This window comes from Balaenoptera acutorostrata, chromosome 1, assembly GCF_949987535.1.
Source record: "Balaenoptera acutorostrata chromosome 1, mBalAcu1.1, whole genome shotgun sequence".
Taxonomy (NCBI): Eukaryota; Metazoa; Chordata; class Mammalia; order Artiodactyla; family Balaenopteridae; genus Balaenoptera; species Balaenoptera acutorostrata.
In genome coordinates, this window is record NC_080064.1 from 193,253,575 (window position 1) to 193,279,570 (window position 25,996).

The following is a 25,996-nucleotide window of genomic DNA, read 5'->3' on the forward strand; positions in this document are numbered from 1 at the left end:
ATAAAATTAATAGTAGTATAAAAAGACGGTCAGTTTCATATCCTATAGTAACAATGCGAACCTCATATATTTCCAATTTAAGACCTTTTAAGAAAGTGCTCATAATTAATAATACACTCTAAAAATTAGCATTAATTTGGTAACATACTAAATTAGGAAAGAAATTTTCTCCCAAATTAATTCCTCAGAAGCATAGTTACATTCATTCTCAAATCAAAGTTAAGAACAGGGTGATATGCTGGTGAAATGTCAACCAACAAAAGTTAGGCAGGGTTAGAACTACTGGGTAGGCATTCTTATTCTACTCCAGAGTCCTGTTCTTTGGGAAACTCACTTTTTCTAAGGAGGAAATATACCATAAAAACAGGCAAAAGTCTTAAACGTGAAATATAAAACAAATATAAAATGAGAACTATACCTTGAACTCAGCATCTTTACAGAAGAGACAAGGATCATGGTCAATAAGTCTGGAGATTTTAGCATAATCAAGGAAACAAACCAACAACAATAGCTTTTTCAATGTAAACTTAGACAAAGCATCTTCATGACCTGAAATAAAATACAAAAAAGCCTAGCAAGTTAATCTGTGCAATTTTTTTTTTTTTTTTTGGTTCTGAAATATTTTTCTATATTTATTTATTCTGTTGTGCTTTTAGTCTCTATATTCCTACTAAGGATGCTTGAGATGTGTTTTATATTTTAAAGTCAAATTATCTTGGAATTCTTTATAAGATTATAAAACTCCTTATATTTACCTTTTTTTTGTGGCTGGGTTGGTTGCTTTGTTTTGGCAGGGGGAACGTAAATTGGTGCAGCCACTATGGAAAACAGTACGGAGGTTCCTCAAAAAACTAAGACTAGAACTACATATGATCCAGCAACTCCACTGCTGGGTATACATCCAAAGAAAACAAAAATGCTAATTCAAAAAGATACATGCACCCCAATGTTCACAGCAGCATCATTCACAATGGCCAAGAGACGGAAGCAACGACCTAAGCGTCCATCAACAGACGAATGGATAAAGAAGATGTGGTATGTACATAATATATAGACATATAGATATATCTGCAGTTGAGGCAGAACTACTTACCATCTCCGTATAGATGAGGAACGGTCGGGTGCCTATACTCGGCTGCAATATCAGGATTCCAAAGCAAGCGATTCAGAATAAACATTGCCAGCCCTGTGACATCACTGTTGTCTTCCAAAGGGATGAGTTCTCCATATATTGTCTAAAAAGAAATTCATGCTAAAGTTGGGACTGTGTCATCTCTAAGGAGCATTGGGATGCAAAAGGGGGAAGACAGACCATGACATTCTAAGGAACTGGCGCTGTTCTACGTCCTAGAGAGTATGGGAATAATAGGGATATTTGCTACAACTCTTTGGACTGAACATATATGTTTTGTGCAATTTTTAGTGCATATAGTATATTTCACAATGAAAAAGAGACGAAAGCTCATGACTAAGACAAGTTCTTAAAAATCATGTGACAAGTAATATTTACATTTTAATTTTTTCCTTTAAGAACTATCAAATGTAGGCCTGTTGTTCAAATTTAATTATGACTGTCCCACAGAGTATATCATGAAGGTACAACAGACACGTAAATAATTCTAAACTTTCTAATAGTTAACAAATGGAAAACCATCTGTAAACCATGGTTTTAAACCATCTGGGACGTTCAGATCTGTATATAATCAATGATTAAAATATGTCATTAATTTAACATCAATATGATTACTATTAACGATTTTTAAAGCAATTAGAAAAAACTAAAAATACATCAAATTATATTTTATAACCTTACATTGACAAAATTAGGCAAAAGCATGGAAAAGTATTAATATCTGCCAAAATACAGAAACTTTATCTTTATTTACTTATTTTTTTTTTTTTGGCCTGTGATGCTTTTTTAAGATCCTCAAAGGTCACACCCACTAGCAGAACCCTAAGGTGTGGTGTAAGGTAGAATGTTTTGTCCACAATTATTCATCCCTCCCTTCCCTTTAAAAGGTCCTATTCCCAACAAATGGCATAGACTTGCTGTGCTTCTTGTGAGAGAACAAATATTTCTGCCTCATTTGTGTCTGGACAGATGATGCACTTTGGCCAGAAATATGGTTGGTAGTGATGCACACTACATGTAAGCAGAAGTTTTAAAAGGCATTGCGTGTTTCCACCGAACTCTCCTACGTTCTACCTCTGCCACAATAAAGCTATGCCCCAAATAGACAGGTTCTACTTTAATTGAGGTTCTGGAACTGTTTGACATGTGAAAGCGCAGCCACTTGATAGGTAATTTTCTAATTAATCTTTCACTGAAAGAAATAAGAAATTGAACTGAATTTCAAATCAATTGAAATAAGAATTAAAGTAAGAAGTCTTAGCAAGGACACTATCGAGCTGAGTGACCAGAGTAGGCTTCTTATTCATTGCCTCAATTCCTTGATAAATAGCCAGATTATTGCAAAGATTCCTTTCAGTACCAAAGATTTTTTTATTCAAAAGCCTAGAAGTAATTGAAGCAAGAATGAGATATCCCACGTGACAAAAGTAAAAAGCCTAAACAAAATATGAGTACGCCAGTAAAAGACTAAAGGAAATGGAAACACTGAGGATTGTAATAAAAGAATATTTTTAAGAGTCAACTCCTAGTGGCTTTCTAATTCAGTTAGCTTTAACATTCTAAATAGTATTGAACCAATGCACCATGTGAAAAACTCAAATTCTGATGACGCTTTCATGAGAGGTGTTCCATCAAAATGGTTCCAGTGGCATCAGACCGGTGTAGATTCCAGTACCGACCAGTCACGGGCATTCAGCGAGTCACTTAACATCTGAGCTTCTGCTTTGTCAGTGAAGTTGAAATAATAATACATACCTCACTGGGTTTTACAGAGATTTAAACTAGGAAATGTATTTACAACAGCCTGGTATTGTCATTGGTAAATGCTCAGAAAGGAGCTAACTATACTTGTTATTACATCTGGTACCAAATTATATATTGTATATATTTAAGAAACTAACAGGAAAATTGCTATATAACAAAATGGCAATAATATATAATGATGGGGTCTATTAACCTAATGAGCATTTATTAAGGGACCTTAAATTTCATACTGAAAGATCAATTAAGCTAACCAAATGACTTTATAAGTGAAACCATCATTTTATTAAAGAGTCTATTAAAAGTATATAATAAAAAGATGTTTCCTTTTTCAAAAACTGAAAGGTGTACTTACCTCTAGGCCGATTCGTAGCCACAAAGGATTATATGACAACAGCCAATTCAAGACTTTCTGCCGTTCTCCTGAAATACATGTGAAAAGCAAGTAAGGTCAGATCACTAATCAAATAGAGACAGTAAATAAAATTTCATGGAGAGAAATCAGTGGCCAAAAAGGAAAATCGCATATATGAAATAAGTTAAAGTATATTTCCACTCTTTAATATACGTACATGATCACATTTAAGTTTGCGAAATTTTAGGCCGCAAAGTGAAACCATGTATATATATTTGACTCTGAAATAAAAAATTTTTAGAGTGTTTTTAAACAATTAATCTCAAGATTTCTATAATCTTCTTACCCACATCTTTCCAGAGGTGTCTGTCTTTTCGAACAATTAACCGCCTAGCTTCAATTTCAATTTCAAGCTTTTTCATAGCTTTAACCATTTTTCCAGAAGTAAATAAGCGACACGCAGCACGACGTAATCTATTCAACCTGCAGCGAGCGGTATAAGCCCTGAGAGATACTTCATCCTTGGTAGGAGCTCTCGGGACACTTATTTTATGTTGACTCTCTACCCCCAAAAGAAGAGTGGAAGCATTTACTGGGTAAAAACGAAAGAAAGAATGTTTCTGGTTAAACAATATTTATATACATTTTAAAACCCAGCAATAAATGCAATTGAAGATGGCCAAAACAGAACCTATTCCCCGCCCCTTCCAGCCTGCTTCTTCTCTTTCCCACCTCAAAATAAAGGTGTCACCGTTCACTCAGAACCTTAGGCCATCCTATCATTGCAACCTCTTGGCTCTGCCTTCAAACTGTATCCCAAGTCTAACCATTTCTCACAACCACTATTGTCCATGTTCCAACATGATCACCTCTAACCGAGACTAATGGGAGAGCATCCTAACTGGTTTCGCTGCTTCCACCCTCTTTATAAATTAGAAAGCTAAGCTGCTAAAGAATGTGATTTGTTAAAATCAGTTACATTTTGAAATGCAATTTGAATTTTTATAAAACACATTTTCTCTCAAAGAGAGAACTAAAAATCATGCTTTGTTTACTTTTGGAAAATAAAGAAAAGTACCTCAGAGATCATCTAATCAAAGGGCCTTTTAATGTAAAATTCCCATACACACTTCTCTAACACTTACAGACCAGTGTCTGCTGGAACACTGCCGCAAAGGAGAAAGCATCTCCCTAAAGTCAGCCTGCGTGTTGCTTTGGCAAGTTAAATATTTTAAAGGGTTTTTCCTTATCTTGAGTAGGACTGATCCCTGTAACTTCCAAGGGAGAGCAGCCCAAGTGAAGCTTCCTTCTCTCTGGAGAAAACTCTTTAAATATTTGAAGGATACCATGTTTCCATCCTGTTCTATACTTGAGTTTTTCTCTTTTCCAGAGCAAACACTGAAATATTTTTAAAATTCCCCATATCAACTGGTTTTCAGAGCCCTCATAATGATATACTTGTCTACAAACTTCTTAAACTAAGGTACAGTGGAGAAAACATCCCTAAAGTGATCAGGCCACACAAGACTTAAATTGATTCACCAGGACATCACACTTTATTAATGCAGCTAAGACTGAACTGGATTTCTAGGCAGCCATGTCTCACTGTTAGTGCAGATTGAATCTGTACTGAAATAAAACCCATTCACTGGAAAGGCTAGAAACCGAACTGGCTGAGGAGCAGGAAGAGAAAGCAAAAAGAAAAAGTAAAGTTCGGAACTTTCGGCACAAAATTCCCTAAAAATTCTCACCCGCACAATCTTGAGCATTTGTGTTAATGATCTAGTGAGCCATGCCATTAACTACAATATAATAAACGTGTATAACTAAAGAACGAAAAATCACGTTAAAAAACTACCTGTTAAAAGTATTATTTAATCTAAACATTAACTAAATGTTTACCTTCAGAAATATTTGTTTTTACAGTGAAGTCATCAGGAGTTAATATAAAATTTAGCCACCAGGTAAAGCCCTGTTCCTGCTTTTCCTTCCAGCGTTCATCATAAAACACGTTTTTTGCAGCAAACGGCATTGGGTGTCTAGGAATACCTAAGAATACAGTTAGGTTATGGGATAAGAAATTTTCCTTTAAATTATTATACAATCTATAGCAAAAGACCATTTTTACCAGCAAAACCACCTTTAAAACGCTGAACAATGTTTGCTTTTTCACTACTTGTTAGAAATAGTTGAAAGCATTTTGGGTCTAAAATGTAGTCAAAGTAAAAGAGAAAAAGTAAGGCAGTACCTCCTGGTTTTTTAAAAATCCCAAGTAAAGTGAGTCAATTTCACTGAACTCTGAGAAAATATCTTGTTATTTGAATACACACTTTAACAATTCTTCAAAGCTTTTATTTGACAAAAAAGTATCAATTCATTTCCATTTGAAATGCAATTAATGCTTCATTCCATGTCAGTTTTTTATAGACTTTAAAGATATTAAACACTTGCCTGTTTTTAGTGGTTTTATGAAGGTCAAATTAGATTGTGCCACAGGAACAATGGGTTTTGTCTTTTTGTTTGTTTTAAAATTAGGAGTTCTGTGTCCTAAAGAATCTAAAATATATGAGAAAACAGAATAATAGCATTTAAAAAATGAAATAAATTCTGTGAATGAACTGTTGTCAAGTTAAAATTTGGGCTCTCCAAAATCATATCCGTTTAGAAAATGCTGAATAAACACTATGTGCCAGGGTATGAACTCGGGTAATAAAACTTATGTCTGGAAGTTACAGACCAGAAACTACAATGTATTTTGTGTCTACAGAAGCTAGGGTTCAGATTCAACCAGTTCACTGTGTGTGTATATACACCAGACTCCGTGCTAGGTGCTGAGAATGCAGAATGGAAAGATGTGGTCCTGGCCCTCAGGAAGTTCTCGGTCTAGTACAGAAGTGCAGAAAGAATCACAATACACTACGTAAGGAGAAGTACACATGAGGAGTCATGGGACAAGGGGAGGGAGAGCTAAGTCACCTAAATGGCAGGACAGCCTCCTGGCGGGGGCGACCCTGAGCTGACCCTGCAGTGGATGTGACACACCAGGAATGGGGGGCCTTTCACTGAACTGCAAAGTGCCCGGAGCCAAGAACACAGATAAGAAAAACAAGACAAAAAAGAGGGTGGAAGAGGAAGAAAAGAATTCAATACTATTAAAAATAACAGTGACAGCTAATAGTCGAGTACTTTGTGCCAGGCACTATCAGAGTCTTGTAATTTGGGTTATCTCATGCAATCATCACCAGAAACCTATGAGAAGTGCACTTTTATTCTCTGCATTTTATGGAATCAGGATACTGGAGCTTAGAGCAACTAAGCCACTTGGTCAAAGTCACGCATGCTAGTAGGTGGCAGAGCTGGACAGTATAGCTCCAGAGCCTGCACTATTATTCATTCAGTTACAAGTACCTGGTGGGCCAGTGAAGGATTAAAGTCCAGGCAGTAACACCATCATATATATTTCAGAAGACAGAATGGACAATGGACTGAAAGGAGTCAAGACTAGAGATGGAAGCCAAAAGGAAGCTATCCCAGAGGCCTAAATTAGCTATGATGAGAACTTAAAGGAACACGGAAGCAGTGGAGACAGATTAGAGAAGAGCTATTTTCACAGCAGAACTAACAAGGCTTAATGTCAACTGACTAGGCAAGTGATGGAGAATGAGAGTCCCGATGGGTCCCCGTGTCTCACCCCGGTGATGAGGGAGATGGTGGGTGGTCCCTACAAATAACCTGTCTGAACGCAGTTCACTCCCTCAAAGGCAGGTTTCACACCAGCTTGCGCTGCTGCTTGATACAAACAAGAAGCCAATAAAGGCAGAGGAGGCCAATAAAGGCTAAGGTCCAGGGCAGAATCCAGCCCACGGCTGTTTGTGTACAGTCTGCAAGCTAAGAAGAATTTTCACATTTATAAATACTAGTTGAAAAAAAAAAAACCCCTCCAAACAATTATATTTCATGACACATGAAGATGATATGAAATAGTCACACCTGTTCATTTACACATTGTCCATGGCTGTTTCCCCTTCCACAATGGCAGAGCTCAGCGGCTGTGACAGAGATCATATGTCCTGCAAAACCTAAATATTTACTATCTGGACCTTTAGAGAAAAAGTTTGCTCAGCTTTGATTTAGAAGAATTGCAAGTCTATGCCAACTGTCAAAATAAGGAGTATGACCAAATTGTTACATAATAGCTATTAGGTTATAAGGGTCTTTTCATTTTAACATATTTAAAAATAAAAATATGAGGAAAAGTTCCTCATTCTGAAGGCTTGCAAAAGCTGGTCCCTCCGCCTAGAACCATTTTATTCTGTGGGAACCTTCTTTGGACAGGTCTCACAGCTTCTCGTCAGTCACGTAAAGCCAAGTAAAGTGCCCCCCCCTTCTGTGCTTTCGCGATTCCCTGTGCATAGCTCAAAGGACTGGGAACAACTTGAGGACAGGCATGATACCTTTTCTCCGTGTATCCACAGAGCCCAGAACAATGCATAGGACATAGTAGGTACCTTATCAAGGCTGAATAAATGCATCTTGAAACACTGACTTCTTTTTCTGCTCTCCTGGGTTTGTCAGAACAGAAAGAAGGCAGACACCCTTAGTGAGTTACCATGCTCATAAATCAGATATCCAGTGTGTGCAATTCTCTTTAAACCTTGCAAAGAGGCTCCGCTCAGCTACGCGGCCACCTCAAACAAACGGGAGGTTCAAGTGTCAACACATCAGTGGTTTATTTGCTCATTCATTCATTCACTATGTCATTCATTCATCATTTATTGTACACCTTGTAGGAGGTCAAAACAGATACGTTCCTTACATTCAAAGAATTTGTTATCTGGTCAGAATATTTCTATAGGAAATAAAATGATGCAAGCAAAGAAATGGAGTTAACAGGTAGATAGATACGAGATGTCCCGTATGCTGCATTCAAATTTGCTAAGGGAATCTACATAGAGGAAAAAGTCATCAGGGAGTAAAGTATTAGAAATCAGTGAAAGATTTGAGTTAGTGAGAAAACAACATATATGAAAGTTAGTAAGAGGATACGTGGTCAGGAACAAGATAAGGATGCCCACTCTCATTACTTTTATTCAACATAATCTTGAAAATCTTAGCCACAACAATTAGGCAAGAAAAAGAAAGAAAAGCCATCCAAATTGGAAAGTAAGAAGTAAAAACTGTCACTATTTGCAGATGACATGATGCTATATATAGAAAACCCTAAAGACACCACCAAAATACTGTTAGAACTAATAAACAAATTCAATGAAGTTGCAGAATATAAAATCAATATACAAAAGTCTGCTGCATTTCTATACACTAATAACAAACTATCGAAAAGATTCTTACTACATCAAAAAGACTAAAATACCTAGGAATAAATTTAACCAAGGAGGTGACAGGCTTGTACACTGAAAACTATAGGACATTGTTGAAAGAAATTGAAGAAGACACAAATAAATGGAAAGATATTCCTATGTGCATGGATTTGAAGAATTAACATTGTTCAAATGACTATACTATCCAAAATCTACAGATTCAATGCAATCCCTATCAAAATTCCAAGGGCATTTTTCACAGAATGAAAACAAACAATCCTAAAATTTGTATGGAACCATCACGAAAGACCCCAAATAGCTAGAGCAATCTTGAGAAAGAACAAAGCTGGAGGCACCATGCTCCCTGACTTCAAACTAGATTCAAAAGCTACAGTAATCAAAACAGTATGATACTGGCATAAAAACAGACACATAGATCAGTGGAACAGCATAGAACCCAGAAAAAAACCCATGCACATATAGCCAATTAATTAATGACAAAGGAGCCAAGAATATACAATGGGGAAAGAAGAGTCTCTTCAATAAATGGTGTTGGGAAAATTGAACAGCCACATGCTGAAAAATGAAACTAGACCACTATCTTATACCATACACACAAAAAATAACTCAAAATGGATTAAAGACTTAAATGCAAGACCTGAAGCCATAAAACTCTTAGAAGAAAACATAGGGGGTAAGATCCTTGACATCAGTCTTGGCAATGATTTTTTTGATCCCACACCAAAAGCAAAGGCAACAACAGTAAAAATAAACAAGTGGGACTACATCAAACTAAAAAGCTTCTGCACAGCAAAGGAAATCACCAACCAAATGAAAAGGCAGCCTACTGAATGGGAGAAAATATTATATCTGATAAGGGGTTAATATCCAAAATATGTAAAGAACCCATACAATTCAGTAGCAAAAAACAAACCATCTAATTAAAAAATGGACAGAAGAGCTGAATAGACATTTTTCCAAAGAAAACATACAGATGGCTAACAGATACATGAAAACATGCTTAACATCACTAACCATCAGGGAAGGGCAAATCAAAAGCACATTGAGCAAATCACCTCACACCTGTCAGATGGCTGTTATTAAAAAGACAACAAATAACAAGTCTGGAAGGGTGTGGAGAAAAGGGAACCCTCGTTGGTGCAGCCACTATGGAAAACAGTATGGAGATTTATCAAAAAATTTAAAACAGAACTACCAAATGATCCAGTACTTCCACTCCTGGGTACTTTCTGAAGAAATGAAAACACTACCTTGGAAAGACACGTGTTCACAGCAGCATCATTTACAACAGCCAAGGTGAAAACAACCTAAGTGGTCATCGATGCTGCATACATATGCCATGAAATATTAATCAGCCATAAGAAAGAATGAAATCTTGCCATTTTCAACAACATGGATGGATCCTGAGGGCATTATGCTGAGTGAAATAAGTCAGAGAAAGACAAATACCATATGATCTCTGATGGCATCTGACGGAAACACAAAAACAAAAAACAAACTCACAGATACAGAGAACAGATTGGTGGTTGCCAGAGATGGGGCTGGGGGTGGTGGTGAAATGGGTGAGGGGGTCAAAAGTTACAAACTTCCAGTTATAAAGTAAGTCCTGGGGGTGTGATGTCCAGTGCGGCGGCTGGACAAGACTGCACTGTGTATTTGAAAGTTGTTGTGAGAGCAAATCTGAAAAGCTCCCACATAATAAGAAACAATTTTTTATTATAATTATGTATGATGAGAGATGTTAAGAACAATAACAACAACAAAAGAGGATACCTGGATGGAATGGCAAGAGTAGCATGGCTAGAATGTTGTTGAATAATAAGACAGCAGGCTGGATAAGGGGAGGTCACATGAAGACAATCTTAAGTGACAGAATAAGGAGCTTGGAGATGATCTGGTGACAGCAGAGGGCCACTGAAGGTTCTGAGGCAGGAAGCAGGTGAAGCCACGTACTGGACAGCAAGTGCCTCGAGCTAACTGACACATCACAAGTTTGAGGCTGGTGGATCTCCAAAACTGTCATCCTTGGTCAGTGCCCAAAATAAAAACCTCATGTCTACCCGCTCTCTCTTACTTAAATCACAGTAGGATAGAAAGATGTGGTAGAACACGTACGTTGTAGACAGGGAGACCTGAGTTTAAACCGTGGCTCTATTTTAGGAGATTTTGTGACCTTGGGCAAGTTACTGGCGCTTTTGAGGTTGATATAAGGGACTTAGAGAAGGAGGTCATTCTATACAGAGGGGATAATTAACAGCAAATACCCTGAGGGAAGAGAATGTTGAAGGGTCAAGAATAACAAGGAAGCCAGGGTGACAGAAGCAAGAAGGACAGAGAGGAACGACGGAGGTTGGGAGGAGATCGGGGCAACACAGACCTTACAGGGCCTTGTGCATCATCACTGTAAGAACTTGGCTTCCGGGGAGATGAAAGGTCGTCAGGGGCATAGAAACGGACAATGTTAGAATGCACTTAACAAATATTTGAAAAGTATCGCCCTGGTGGCTAAGTGGAAAATAGACTCCAGAGAAGGCAAGGGTGAAGGCAAGATCTGTTAGGGGGCTTGCAGTGTCACAGACAGGCTCGGATGGTGCTATCAGAAATGGGAGAAGTGATCCAATCCTGAATGTATTGATACTTGGAAGGAACAGAAGATAGGACTTGATGATGGACTGAATTTGGAATCAGGCAGACTGTGTGCATCTATAGAGAAAGGGTAGGAGCGAAACACACTTAGGGACAATCCCCAGGTGTGGGGCCTGAAATGAGAGGAGGTCAGAACAGAAGTGCTGTGTTGGGAGTGATACAGCAGGTGCACGTGTCACGGGAGTGGGGATAGCAAAGGGCTGGTCTGGACAAATTAAAGATGCTCATTAGGCAGTCACGTAGAAATATGAGATGTTGGATAAATGAGTCTACAGATTAGAGGTCCATCCCAAAGATATAAAATTGAGAGGCCTCCATGTATAGAGAGTACTGCAAGCTGTGAGATGGCCTGAGATCATTAAGGGAGTGAGTGAAAGTATGAAAAAGGTTCAGTGACTAAGCCTTCGTGTACTCCAGGGTTGAGAGGCTGGAGAGACACAGAGGGCTCCACAGAGAAACCTGAGAAGCAGCCAGTGCCGTGGGAAAAGCACCAGGAGGAAGTGGGGATGGCAGGGTAAAGCATTTCGAGAAGAAAGAGACTCAAAGCATCAGTCTGCCTAATAGTTCAAGATGAAGACTGAGAAGTAACCACTGGACTCAAAGTGTGGATGTGTTAATGACCTTGACAGGAAAAGTTTTAGTAGAGTCGTCAAAATCTTGTTGAAGCGGTTTCAACATATAGGAGAGGAATTGGAAACAGCTAACATAAGCAACCTTCAAAGTGATTTTTTTTACCTTAGAAAGCACCTTTTAATTCAAGCATAATGTTTACCCAGGAAAGTATACAGAACTCAGTGAACTATCACAAAGTGAATACTTAGGTTCTTTCAAAGAGTTTTGCTTAAAAGAAAGCAGAAGAAAGGAGCAGGGCCTGAACGAGTAAGTGGTATCAGTAAAAAGTCTTTCTGTTTCTTTAGGAGTTGGAGGTAAGAATGGCACATTTGTGTGTTAATCAGAAATGACCCAGGAGGGAGTAAAACACTGGAGATGTGGGAGAGAGAAGGCAGCTGCTAAAGCAACGTCCGTGTAGAGGGCGTCGGGCTTTTGGTGCCGGTAGAGCCCGGCCTCACTGGGCATGCAGACCTTTCAGGCTGTAACAGGAGGGAAGGGAGCAGCGGAGGAAAACACAGCGGGGTGGTAGATGCTGCGGAAGTTTCCCTCAGTGAGGCAGGGAGCAGGTTGGCAGCTTGGGTGAGGAGCAGAGGACCAGCTCCAGAGCCTCCCGCCCAGGGGGTACCCCAGCCCGACCACTCACCACCCGTGACCTTAGGCAAAGTACTCGGCCTCTGGACGCGTAGATGTCCTCATCTTAAACGTGGATTCATGACAACATCTACTCAGTATGATTGCTGTAGGTAGGTATGAGAGGAGGTAATAGCAAAGCACTTACAACTGGGGCCGCGGAGAATGCAGTCAGTAAATGTTCACTGCTGTTATCCATCCTGAGCGGAGGAAGGCGGTGCTCGAGAAAAAGGGAGGGATGAGATAGTCTGTAGCAAAGGGATCAAGTCAATAAGCCAGGAAGATAGAGCCAAGAAGAGCTACGGGCTTCACAGCGGTTAGTGGTCATGAATTTAAAGACCAACCAGCAAGGTTCAGGCACAGAGCAGGCAGAGTTAGACTGGGATTGGAATTTGCCAGACAAGTACAATGAGCGTAAGAGAGGTGAACAAAGGGATTATGAGGAACTGTGGAGTCCAAGCTGAATAAGTAAGGAAGTGAGGATATAATGAGGTGAGGGCTGGGGAAACGGGACTGGATTAGTTGGGTTTCTAGAGAAAATGCTGAGATCATAGCAAGGGAGATGCCTTTAGGACAGTGTGGCCTAAGTAGGCTGGAACTAACAAGCCAGGATACTGGAAGGCTCTCCTACAAGGATCTTGAAATCATAAAGAATCATCCTAAAGTAGTAGTTTTGGAGAAGGTCTCGTGAGCCAAATGTAAAAAATCTCGAGTTATCTCTCACTGTAACAAGGAGAACTCTGGATGGGATAGTATGAAAAACGAACTTCAAGCTGTTTGCTTTCTTTTTGTTTGTTTTTAAGGAAGAAAGGAGAAGCAATAGTCTGGAAGCAGATATGATACGGCGGGCAGTCCATTGTCCCACCGAGATACTCAAGGTCAGAGGAGCAGGAGAGAAGACAGCCAGTGCTGGAGAGGGTTGCAGGAAAGCAGTGTTCTCGGGGGAGGGCCAGGCTCAGCGTGGGGACAGGTGCTAAGGAAGGGCAGTGAGTCCACAGGGCACAGACCCTGTAAAGAGCTGCGGAGAAGGAGTGAATATGGTTCCAGTTAGGCGGTGTGCAAAGAAAAATGAGATAAAATACAGGGGTGTGTTATTTCCTAGGAGTCCTAGAGCTCTTTTAAATTACCTGTTAAATAACCTGTGTGGTTTGTTTCCCTGTGGGGACCTTGATGGGCATCTGAGGGAACTGGGGTTAAAAGGTCATGATGGGATTGGTCCTAACAGTTTTCAAGGCAGACAGTGGTAGTACGGCTGTGAGCACTAGGGAAGGAACGGTGAGGTTTTCCCCAGAGGAATGAGGAGCTCAGGTGCCCTGTCTTCATTCCTAAATAACGGCCGAGTAAAGGCTGAGCAGAATGATGCCCCCGGAGCACAGGGAGTGGAAAGGCCTCCTCTGCATCCCCCCAGGTGGTGTGATGGGGCCAGGCATCCACTGGGTCCTCCCATCAGGGCCTGGACCAAGGTGAGGCACATAAAGTACTACACTTGAGGCGGGGGCCAAAAAACTCAGTCATCAAGTATTTTAATGCAATATTTTTTAAAAATCAAAATTAATGCAGAAAAATCATGATGAACAAAACGTTAAAAGTTTAAAAAAGAATGAGATCACAGTGACTGCAGAATTCAGCCCTACACTACGTTTGCTCCATCTTCCACTAAGCAAATTGGTAAATGAAAAGTACAAGTAAATTCAAGCATATCGATAGCAATTTACTAAACCAAAAGAAACAGAAAATATGCCCTGCACAGGTATACTTTCATTAAAGATTTTAACAAAACTCACCAGTTTTCTTCTTCAGCTTTAATTTCTCTTTGTTGCTAATACGTTTCAAGGTGGAGGTTATCACTTTTTTTGTGTTTTTAACAGTTGATGTTTTGGACTCCACAGGAGAATAATGGATCCTTTTGATTTCTTGTACTTCTGTGTATTCTGTAACTGTAACCTTCAAATTTGCATCTTCTGTGTTTCCCTCACTCTTTCTTTTACGAGCAACTAAAGCTACCTTTGAGGGAGGAGTTATCACATTTTTACAACTCTTAGGTCTACTCAGTATTAAATCTCTAGCTGGAAGAAAAGAATGAAAATCATCTTTCTCTTTGTGATCATCTGTTTCTTTTTCACACTCACCCACTACAACACTGAGACATCTTTTTGCCTTCGGTTTATTAGACTCCGTTTGGTTTTCTCTGGCACAAGTGGGCTTTCTTTTAGTAACAGTGGCAGAAAGTATTGGGCGTCTCTTAAGAGGTTTATCGTGGCTGTGACTAGAAACATCCTGAACTGCAGAAAATTTAGGCTGGTTCCGTTTCTTAAAAGTATAACAATTTGACTTCATTTCTAAAGCTTTGGATTCTTCAAAAGTAGCTTTTGGAGATTTTGAACCCTGACATTCAGGAATACAAGGTAAAACTTCATTTCTTCTCTCCTCCTGAGAAGGTTGTGAGGCCTGAGAATTTACATTTGATAATGGTGACAATTTACATGTTTGCTGAGATACACAAATGTATGCCATATTATCTTTTAAAAATTGATTTGGGGATAGAATTGGATTAATTGACTCTGATTCTAGATCCTGATTTAGTCCATAATTATCATTTATGAAAGAATCTGGACTTAAAATTGTCCGATAAATTTCACATACACTTTTTGACTCCAAAATCACAGGCCTTGAATTACCTTTCACACACATATCTGGTGAAAGACACATCACTAACTCTCGTTCATTATTAGCTGCACGGCTATTATTCACAAAGGAATCTGGACTTAGAAAATTTCCTTGGCTTTGTGTGATGTTCAACGTTGAAGAATAGTTTGGGGTAAGGATAAGTTTACTGTTCTCTTCAATTTGGTCATTATTTATGGAGTCCAAGGAAGTTTCACTTATGACTGTCTCATTAAAATGAAAATCTTTTACAATGTTGGCACATTCTACTTTTAATAGTTCCCCATTTTCAGATGCAGGAAGGGATGTGTAGGTAGTAGATCGACGGACAGAAACTGGCAAGCAGGTCTCCCCATGGCACTCTTGGAAAGTGGGACTGATAGGTGATATGGGTATTTTATTTTCTTCAAGGATTAAAGAATTGTTTTCTGTTGGGGAACAGCTTTCGTTCGTAGCCAGATTCTCACGTGCTTGTAGTGGGCTCCTAACTCTGTCCAATTTTGAGGAAACGTTAAATGTTTTATTTACATTTTGAATATTTGAAATCTTCTGGTTATGACCTGAAGAGGCTGATACTTTCTTTTTATTAATGGTATCCCAAAGACTCCTCTGCAAAAATAAGCAAAACATACAGATTAAGTTGATAACTATTGAATAGTACCTTTAAGCAAAATATGTATGCTACCTCAAGACTGTTAACAAAATAATTTTTACATATTATTATTTTCCTAGAGTAAATTACAGAATGATGAAAACTTAGTACCTTTTTCTTTTTCGGCTCTTCTGCATTTCCTAGTAATATAGCTTGGTGTTTCAGAACATCATTTACAAGAAATGTCACGATCTCTCTTACTCGGCCTCCTTTTAATGGTGTCCAGGTAATAGAAATAACAATTTTTTCTTTAGGCTATAATCAAAAGAATACATTTTAAATGACTATAACTGTAGTGATGTATAATAACCAAAATATATTATATGTAACTTAGAATACAGTAGACGATTACTAATTGTTACTCACCAACACTCTATACCCTAACAACATTTAGAAATCAAATATATTTTCCTACCCTATCTCGTTTCATTATAAGGAAAAAAGTTACTAGTAATAACAAGGTTCACAACAAAATAAAATTATAATAATCACTCAGTGGTTTTTAAAAATTTAGTCACATATTTCCACTTCTTTAGAATATGTACAGAACTTCTATTTCAAATATAATGACCTTACATTAGAAAGACTTTTTCAAAAAGAAATGTAAAGATGATCAGCTAAATTCCTTGCTCTCCACTTCTCTAAAGTCCATATTATCATTATTGATATTTGTTAAATACTTCGTTCCAGGCATAGTTTCAGGTATCTAATATAACTAGTCAAATCCTCACATCCCTAGGAAGCAGATACTGTGATGATGCATGTTTTACAGATGAAGTAATCAAGGTCCAGAAAGCTTTAAGTACTTTGCCAAAAGTACTGCTAGTAATTAGAACCCAGGCATTCTGAGTCCAGAGTTTAAACCTTAACATCTACACCCTACAGCCTGGCAGGAATTTGCCAAATGCAAAACCCTTACATGACAAAACAAACTCTGTGTTTGTTGTTTTTCAGGGGGAAAAAAAGACAAGTTTTGTTTGTTTGTATGTATGTATGCATGTATTTAGACAAATTAAAATAGAAGTTTTACTGCAGAAGTTGTATTACGGTAATGCCAGAAGGGAGGAGAGATGGTAGACCAGCTACCAACATTAGGACCCACGATCACACAACCCGACAGACAAGAAATGGTAGAGCTGAACCGGTATCAGCCTCACAGAGAAGGTCAGACCTTTACAGCTTTTCCCCTGGACAGAAAAAGCAATTCTCCTGTCCTCTTCACAGAACCTGGGCTTCTTAGAACTCATACTCCTAGAGTTTAGTTATATAGGTGCCTGTTTTTAGTACCAAGCTTGCCTGGCATATAATAAAAGTCCTTACTTTGATATCTGTCTTTTATTCCCTTCCCTATGCTTGGCCATGGGCCCAGTAGAAGCATACTCCAGTTTCACGATACTGAATGAATATCTTTGGCTCTTTCTTGTTGAATTATGCTAAATCAGTTAAGTGACCAGCTACAGCAAAAACAACAAGAATAAAATCACAAGAAAAACTTTGGTGAAGGCTAGCCTCCCCCTTGTCTGGCCTTGCAGAATTCCTGAGCTTCTCAACAACTTAGTATCAATAATTAGGTGAGTGTCCGAGACTCACTTTCAGAGCTTTGAAGGCCTTAGTAGATGGATAAACTGGAAAAATCTCAGGCCCAGAGACCACACACACCATCTTCAACCCACCTGTTGTTACCCTTTGTCAGATCAGACTCACACAACTCTAATAAAAGGAAGGGGGATTACAAGCCAAGGTTAGGGTTGGAAGATCCCCCGAATTTAGAGCTTAAATGGGCTTTTGTCTCATTTCACTAAATTTCAACTCATCACTTTGTTAAATTAATGTTTAACAGCACATCTGTGGTAGGCTAGATTATTCTGGCTCCAGGCTAGGATGTTTCTGGTTGTGTGATGTGTGCTCCGCATATAGAAATCATTAGGTCAGTGAATGTTCTTTCTTTTTTTGTCATATACAGACATACCTTGTTTTATTTTTCTTTATTTCGCTTCGTAGATATTGTATTTTTTTTTTTTAACAAATTGAAGGTTTGTGGCAACCCCTCATTGAGCCAGTCTATTGGTGCCATTTTTCCCACAGCATTTGCTCACCTTGTGTCTCTGTAGCACATGTTGGTAATTCTTGCGATATTTCAAACTTTTTCATTATAATATGTGTTCTGGTGCTCTGTGATCTTTGATGTTGAGACACAGATGTAGAGAACAAACGTATGGACACCAAGGGGGAAAACTGCGGTGGGGTGGGGATGGTGGTGTGCTGAATTGGGCGACTGGGGTTGACATGTATACAGTGATGTGTATAAAATTGATGATCGATTAAAAAAAAAAACAAAAAAAAAAAACAGCATCGCAGGCTACAGAGAAATTGTTCATGAAAGGAAGAGTCAATCAATGCAGCAAACTTCACTGTTGTCTTGTTTGAAGAAACCGCCAGGGCGACCCCACCCTTCAGCAGCCACCAGCCTCATCAGTCAGCAGGATCAACATCGAGGCAAACCCTCCATGAGTAAAAAGATTACAGTTTGCTGAAGGCTCAGATTGTTAGCATCTTTCAGTAGTAGTCTTTTTAACTTAAGGTATATGTATATTGTCTTTTTAGACATGATGCTATTGCACACTTAATAGATGACAGTATAGTGTAAACATAACTTGTATATGCACTGGGAAACCAAAACATTCATGTGACTCGCTTTACTGTGATTTTCACTCTATTGCAGGGGTCTGAAACTGAACCCACAATATCTCCAAGGTCTGCCTGTACAACTTACTTAATGGGCATATCTATCAAATTTTGTTCTTATTGAGATTCAAATGAAATTATCTGTTTAGGATAAATTCAAGACTGTGAACTCTTACTACTTGCTTCTCAATTTATATATAGAAAATTTGAAAAGGGGGTGTCCCTTCTCAAGAGTTACTGTTACTTAACAAATAGTTATTGAGTGCCTAATGGCATACATAGTGCCTGACACAGGATAGGCATACATCAAATATTTAAGTTACAAAATTATTGAATGAATGAAAAGCAGACGTGGTCTCTGGCCTCATGGACATTATATTCTTCTCAATAAAAGAAATTACAAAATCTAAGTGAAAAGATAAATACAAAAATACAAGTCCCCAATACTGTTATCAATGAAACAAAAAAAAAGGTTTGAGAGAGCCATAGTGAAGGGACCTATAATCTCTAACTGGGTGATCAGAGAGTATAATACTAATATTTAAGCTAAGACAAAGTATAAGAATGAGCTGGACAGACAGAGCTAAGGGAGGAGCAATTCAGCAGAACGTACCAGCATGTACACAGCCCTGAAACAAGAAACTGCTTAGTGTAGCCCTAGAAACAGATAGAGGACCAGTGCAGCTTAATGTTAGTGGGAAGGCAAATGACCTGCGATACATGAGGTTGGAGAGAGAAGCAGAGGACTACTGTATATACGTAATCTCTTTAACAGATTTGAACATCATAAACAGCATCACTTAGGTGTACATTTTGTGGCTGCAGAGGTTTGGTTTTGTTTTGTTTGTTTGCCTATTTTCTTTAAGGCATACCAAAATGAAGTTCTCGTCTTTTTATCCTTAGTTGCAAGGTTAGTCAGCTAACCCAGGAGGAGAGCACATTGGGAGGGAGATGGTCAGAGTGCTCACCGCCTTTTCCTTTTCCATGCCTCCTCCTCCTCCATCCACCTGCCCAAGAGGAAGCCCTTCGGTAATCTGTAACAATCCATAGACTGAGACAGTGAGAGCGAGTCAGTTCTGAAAAATATGTCAAGGGATTTATAACTGATACATGCTTTTTGGACTGCAGTGATAGTCTAGCTACAAAACTTCACCTTTTATGGAGACAAATACCCTCAGAGGTGTAAAAACTGAGATAAAACATAAAGCATTTTACTTTTTCCCTTTTGGAAATCTTTATTTAGTCTCCCCCATCCCCCAACTCCACCCTTTAAAAAAATTACTTAGGTAACTCAAACAAATGAGGGAACAGATCTGTCATACTACTTTCTTTTAAATATGCCTCTATTACCTTCAGTAATGGCATTCTTGGATATGCATCACTGTTAATTTTTTGAACAGAAGCATTGCCATGTGTCTGAGGTAAGAATCTTACTATTTTATCTAGATTCTGAAAGACAGCAGAAAGTCAGAATTACAATAAAAAAAGTGGGCTGCATCTCCCTCCTTTGGGAGAAGATTGAAAAAATGTTGACAATCAATAAACAAGATGATCTCTCATAATTCCATCTAGTCCTAAGAGTCTGTGGTCTTTGTTTACAAACTTTTTATTAGCGACAAATCAGAAAACGGTAGTTGCAGCCAGTGACAACTGAAGCTGCCTTGTTATTAAATGGATCCGGCCCTCCCCCTTGTGGCCATAAGTGCAATGACCGTAACTGTCTGAGAAGCCTGGCTGTGAAGGAGGAGGAGGGAAGAGTCAGGTTTGGGGCTGCCTTGCCAGTCTCCCAGTCACATCAAATTAGCATCAAACTCATTGCACAATAGACGGGTGGCTTATTTTCTTGAAGAAGTGCGAGCGGCCTCATGTTAGCCTCTACTCGTTTGCAGAGCAAAAGCTCCTATTTCCAGAACTGGCACCAATGAGTCTGTTAAACCATCCAGTTGAGTTGTTCATAACCCTGGTTACAGAGATCACTTGAGGGGTTTGTAAAAAGTAAAAATGCCCTGACCCTCCTCTATGTCCTCCCCAGGAGTGATGTTGAAGCGGGGTCCTGGTACCAGTGGTTTTTTTAAAGCTCACCACTGAGGTAACGTGCAATCAGGATGGAAACACCACGTAGCTTAATCCCATTCAGTAGGATGGCTGGTGATTTTAACTGAATGTCATTATGAAGACCCAGACCCAAATGACAAACCCCCTACATTACAGCAGTCCTATGCAGATTCTAACACACCAGTATTATTGAAGTTTTAAAAAGAATGACTAGGAGATTAAAAGAAACCCAAAAGATCATTTAAAAAAGTTTTCCTGGGGCTTCCCTGGTGGCGCAGTGGTTGAGAATCTGCCTGCCAATGCAGGGTACACGGGTTCGAGCCCTGGTCTGGGAGGATCCCACATGCCGCGGAGCAACTGGGCCCGTGAGCCACAACTACTGAGCCTGCGCGTCTGGAGCCTGTGCTCCTCAACAAGAGAGGCTCTGACAGTGCGGGCCGCGCACCGCGATGAAGAGTGGCCCCCGCTCGCCGCAACTAGAGAAAGCCCTCGCACAGAAACGAAGACCCAACACAGCCAAAAATAAATAAATAAATAAAAATAAATAAATAAATTTATAAAAAAAGTCTTCCTTGGATAGGCCCCAATAAATCTGCTCTACAAAAATATCCCAAATGACAGTCTCCTGGTCTTCATTCCGCTTCAGGCCTAGATATATTGTATGGTAGACTTATTTTTATACTAATTTTGAATTTCTGTCATTCTTTGGCAAGTATAACACTTTACCTAGTGGTTCTTGAGATGCCATCTGCATACATAAGACCTTGTTTAAAATGGAGTTTTCTGTGTTTACCCCCAGAAAGTCACATGAGTAAGTGCGGAGTGGTGAGTAGAAATCTCCCTCATTTAACAAGCAATCCAGACAAATCTGATGCAAGTGGTTGCAGGCATCTCAGAGAAGTGCTGCTTAGTCACACCGTGACATGCTAATTCACTGGAGGTGTGGGGTGTGTTTTAGATAAGGGATGTTCTAATATTTATTTTCCACTACAGTGCTTCTCAAAATGTGGTCCCTGGACCTGTAGCAGAGGCATCACCTGGGAACTTCTTAGAAATGCAAGTTCTCGTCCTACTCTACACATATGGAATCGGAAAGTCTGAGGGTGGGGCCCCAAAAGTATTTTAACCAGCCCTCCAGGTGATTCTGATGTCCAGTCTCCTCAAAGCATCCCATCCTCCTTGATAGCTGTTTGATGCAGCTTCTTCTTGTTCTTAGAATTTTTCCCTCAACCTCCTAACATATGTCTTTAGGAAGGAACCATGTCTCATGTCTATAAATCAATATAAGGGAAAGTACATGGGATTTAAAATTATAAGACCTAGATGGGAATCCCAGCTCTGTCAATTGCTAAGAATAAAACCATGCATACATATTTCCACCCTCTGAGCATATTTCCTCATGAAAAATCAGGAAGAGAACATTTATTCAGGACACAGAGTCCAGACTTTTGCTTGAAGCTTTCTCTCATTTGAGCACCATGCACAGGTGCAGTTGGCATTACTTTCAACTAAGAGATGAGAAAATAGAGACACAGAATTCTCAGAAGAGTGAACTGAGCTGCCCACCCTGATCCACTGGACACAAACCCTTTGATAGTGTTGCCTTATCTGCAAATGTGGAGAAGGACTCCATGAGTTTGATGTAAGGATTAAATAAGGCAACAGAGTTTAAAAGAATTTGTAAAAGGTAAACATTATGTTTGTATGTATTATCTTAGTGGTTTGGTGGGTTGAGTGGAATCAGCACAACCAGACCTGAAGCTGAGGGAAATCAACAGCTAATAAAAGACAAGTTTTGTTTTAAAGCAGAAACCATAAAACATCATAAACGGATGGTTTAAAAGATAAGAACAGTTAACTTTTACAGTATAAAAAGTGTAATTCTAAAAAAACAAAACCCAAAAACTTTAGTACCACAAAACAAAAAAGAACAAGTAGAAGTATTATGTAGATAGAAAAAAGTATATATCTTTTCACGAAAAGAAAAGCAAACATTTATAAACTAGAGAGAACGGGCAGGTTCTTAAGTGTAGCTGAACCACTGCTTATGAGCAAGTCAAGAGACCTCAGATTAAAGCCTCTTCTCACTGCCTTAGGAAGCGGTTATTTACATAAGGAGTGAGACTCCCTCAGCTATTTTTTTTTTCTTTTCACCCTTTCAGAGATTCTAATCAATGGAAAGACCACAGAAATCAGAAAAAGAAAGTAAATTCTCTAGATTTTGGTGACAGGAATGGGAGCATTACTCTGGCCAATGCAATGAAGAAAAGCTACCCAGGAAGTTCTTGAAACAACAGTCATAAAATTAAATTTGAATCACCGGTAAAACTACACTACAGCAAACAAACAAAAAAACGATTAAAATAATAAAGTGTTCATACTTGTTGAAAACAACACTGAGGAAGTGTTTTTGGTTTTGTTGCTATAGACGTTTGGCCAAAACAAAGTTCACCGGAATAGTAGTTACCCTGACTCTGTGGAATCAGTTTCCCTATGGAAACTAAAGTGGATATTTAAGATGACTGATGGAAAGCAATTAAAAAATCCTGCTCTAGGGCTTCCCTGGTGGCGCAGTGGTTGAGAATCTGCCTGCCGATGCAGGGGACAAGGGTTCGAGCCCTGGTCTGGGAAGATCCCACATGCCGCGGAGCAACTGGGCCCGTGAGCCACAACTACTGAGCTTGCGCGTCTGGAGCCTGTGCTCCTCAACAAGAGAGGCCACGATAGTGAGAGGCCCGCGCACCGCGATGAAGAGTGGCCCCCACTCGCCGCAACTGGAGAAAGCCCTCGCACAGAAACCAAAACCCAACACAGCCAAAAATAAATAAACTTAAAAAAAACAAAACAAAAAAACCCCTGCTCTAACCAAAGTACTCCTGGCAGTTTTAAATACAGACAGATGGGTGGATGGATAGATGTATGGATAGAGAGACAGATGAAAGATAAGAATATTAATTTTAAAAGTGCCATCCATTACTCTAGAACCGCAAGTCTTCTCGAGGCCTGAAGTCTATGAAAAACGCTTCTCTGCAACAGAAAGCTAGGAAAGGGCTTCAAAGGATGCTCCGCGCAGGCGCGTGGACGCGCTGTCACCGCCCGAGTCCCCGCCGACCCAGCTGCTCTGCCCCGGGGACCAGGGCTCACCCAGCGTTAGAGGGAAGGACCTGGCTTTATCTCCAGGCCTCAGGTCCGCTGCTGCGCGTTCCGAGGCCCCTCCCGGAGCGCGGCGGGGAGACCGCGGAAGGCCCACTCCCCTCCTACCTGCAGCACGAAGGCGCTCGGCCAGACGGTGAAGCCGCACTCGGCGGCCGGGCCACGAGACAGCTTCACGGCGGCAACCTCCTCGTTGGGGTTGTCCAGGGCCAGGGGCAGCGTCCGCGAAGCTCCCAGGCGCACGTCCCCGAAGCAGAGGAAGGGCGACCTGCAGAAGTGGCTGAGGGACAGGACCGGCGGGGAGGCCGCCTCTTCCTCGGCCCGGGGGCCCCGCGGCCTCGGTTCCGGGGGGCTCCGCTCCCAGCTGTCGCGCCCCCGACGCCTGGTCGCCATGGCGGCCTCTGGGACCAACGGGCTGCTCCGAGCCGCCCCTGCAGGAATGCCCACCGTGTCCTCTCGGGAAGCTGCGGGGAACTGAAGCGAATTCGCCCCCTTTCTCTTGCGATCGCCGGGACCCGGGAAAGAAGCTGGGCACACAGACTCGCAAACTGGAAACAGGAGCAAACAGCGCAGGTTCTTTGCTGTGTTTAAACTTCCCGCCTCCGCCAATGGGCGCGTCCGGCCCCACCCACCTCCGCGCAGGGCCAATCACCTGGCAGCAGCTCCGGCCAATGAGAAGACGGCGCCTTATTTAAACGTGTCGACGGCAGCGCGGCGCTCTGCGCGCGGAGGCGACAGTGGCGTCGGGGTCTCGGCGGCCCCTGAGGCCCGGGGCTCAGACTCGGAATTCGCCTTTCGGTTTTGTGAACAGGTTGCTTGAAAGAAAGAGAGTCACAGCACTTCCACCGTAAATGCAGCAGTCATTGCGGTGCTGGGACAGTCATTTCCCTCCCCCAGTGTACCCGCCCAGGGTCACAACCCTGAGCTGCCCTCAGAGGCTTCCTGGGCCCAAATGGGAGAAAATGAGGAAAATTAAATGTATAGTTAGTGTGAACGTGCTGATGTCAGTGCCTGACCCCAGCAGGGGCTCCGTGATACTGGGAGCAAAACTAGGTAAACAAACAAAACCCGAGATTCCCAGAAATTCATAAGCGATCGTCTTGACGGGCATGGCCCTTGACAAATAACTTCTCGGTTTTCATTTTAATTGTAGACATCTGATAATAATGGTTATCGCTTACATGTTACTCTTTGCCAGGGATTGTTTTAAGCCCTGGACATATTTATCTCAACCTTCACTTCAACCCTGTGAGGGAGGTACCATTATTCGTGCTTCACAGATGAGCGAGGCCGGTGTCCAGCCAGCCAGGAAGTGGCAAAGCCAGGAGAGGGACGCAGGCAGCTCGGCTGGTCTTGCTCTCACCCCTGCGCCTACTGCCTCTAAAGACAGGAGGAGACTTTAAAAAATAACGTGTGGATGTATGTACGCGTGCACGAAATATATCAAAAGAAAACTCCCTGGGTGGAAAACCAAAATGAGGAAGGTGGGATCTGAAATTATATTCACTGACACCCATTTTGACCTGATGTTGAACCCTGTTATCTTAACGATATTTAATCAAAAGTGTTCATGGAGGTTTCTTAAAATCCTAATTTAGGATTCCACTACTCCATAATTTTTTAGCAAAATGTTAATGTGAACGACAATAACCTTCATATACACTTAATTTATATTTATTATTTTTTCATACTGTGAATGTTGTTCATCAAATTAACATTACAAATGTAAGCCCTTAAGCTTAAGTCACTGACATGTTTGTTTCAACGCTTTTTAACATGATAGTAACACATCTTGTTTATCTATGCTCTCCCCTCGCAGTCTCTCTTCATAAAGCAATGCCCTTGACGCACAGTTTTAGAAAATCCAGAATAAACTGCATGGGATATTTTTTATTTGCCCTCCACTTCCACCCTCCACCCTTTTCCAGCCTGCTCTTTGCTGTGGGATGCTGGCCTGTGTTCTGTATTTGCTACATCCATAGGTTTTTTTACTCTGTAGCTTCTGTTTTACTCAAAGAGGGAGGTAAGGGTACTTCCCCCATTTCCCCCCCCACCTCTTGGGCTGACTCCATCTCAACATTAAAATCACAAGTAGCTGGAGAGGTGCCCTCTCCTCATGGGTCTCCGGGGATCTGGGTGTGGGGATACCATGGTGTTACTAGTCCCAGGATATGGCACTATTGCTTGTTTCCCTGCATCCCCATCACATCTTTGCAAATAGTCCCTTTATTAAACTTCCTTGAATTCCACTAAATTGGAGAGGGCCAACTATTTCCTTAGTGTCCCTGGCTGATGCAATAGTGGCCTTAGGA

At 40.5% G+C, this 25,996-nt stretch overlaps 1 protein-coding gene across 5 annotated transcripts in view; it reads right to left on the bottom strand.

Annotated features, from left to right (window-relative positions):
• ASPM (assembly factor for spindle microtubules) overlaps positions 1-24,284 on the bottom strand; it is a 62,955-nt gene extending 38,671 nt beyond the window's left edge. For 4 of the 5 annotated variants that reach the window (XM_057549452.1, XM_057549474.1, XM_057549460.1 and 1 more), the window contains exons 1-9: positions 23,793-24,284; positions 15,903-16,046; positions 14,260-15,748; positions 5,700-5,804; positions 5,151-5,297; positions 3,595-3,840; positions 3,249-3,316; positions 1,094-1,235; positions 419-549 (exon numbers count right to left, since the gene is read on the bottom strand). In XM_057549452.1, coding sequence (XP_057405435.1) covers positions 419-549; positions 1,094-1,235; positions 3,249-3,316; positions 3,595-3,840; positions 5,151-5,297; positions 5,700-5,804; positions 14,260-15,748; positions 15,903-16,046; positions 23,793-24,077 — 2,757 coding nt within the window. In that variant the 5' untranslated portion in view covers positions 24,078-24,284. Of the gene's footprint in view, positions 1-418; positions 550-1,093; positions 1,236-3,248; positions 3,317-3,594; positions 3,841-5,150; positions 5,298-5,699; positions 5,805-12,623; positions 13,140-14,259; positions 15,749-15,902; positions 16,047-23,792 lie in introns of those variants that run through there. The other variant, XM_057549468.1, reaches the window with a different exon arrangement.
• Between the last annotated feature and the right edge of the window lie 1,712 nt (positions 24,285-25,996).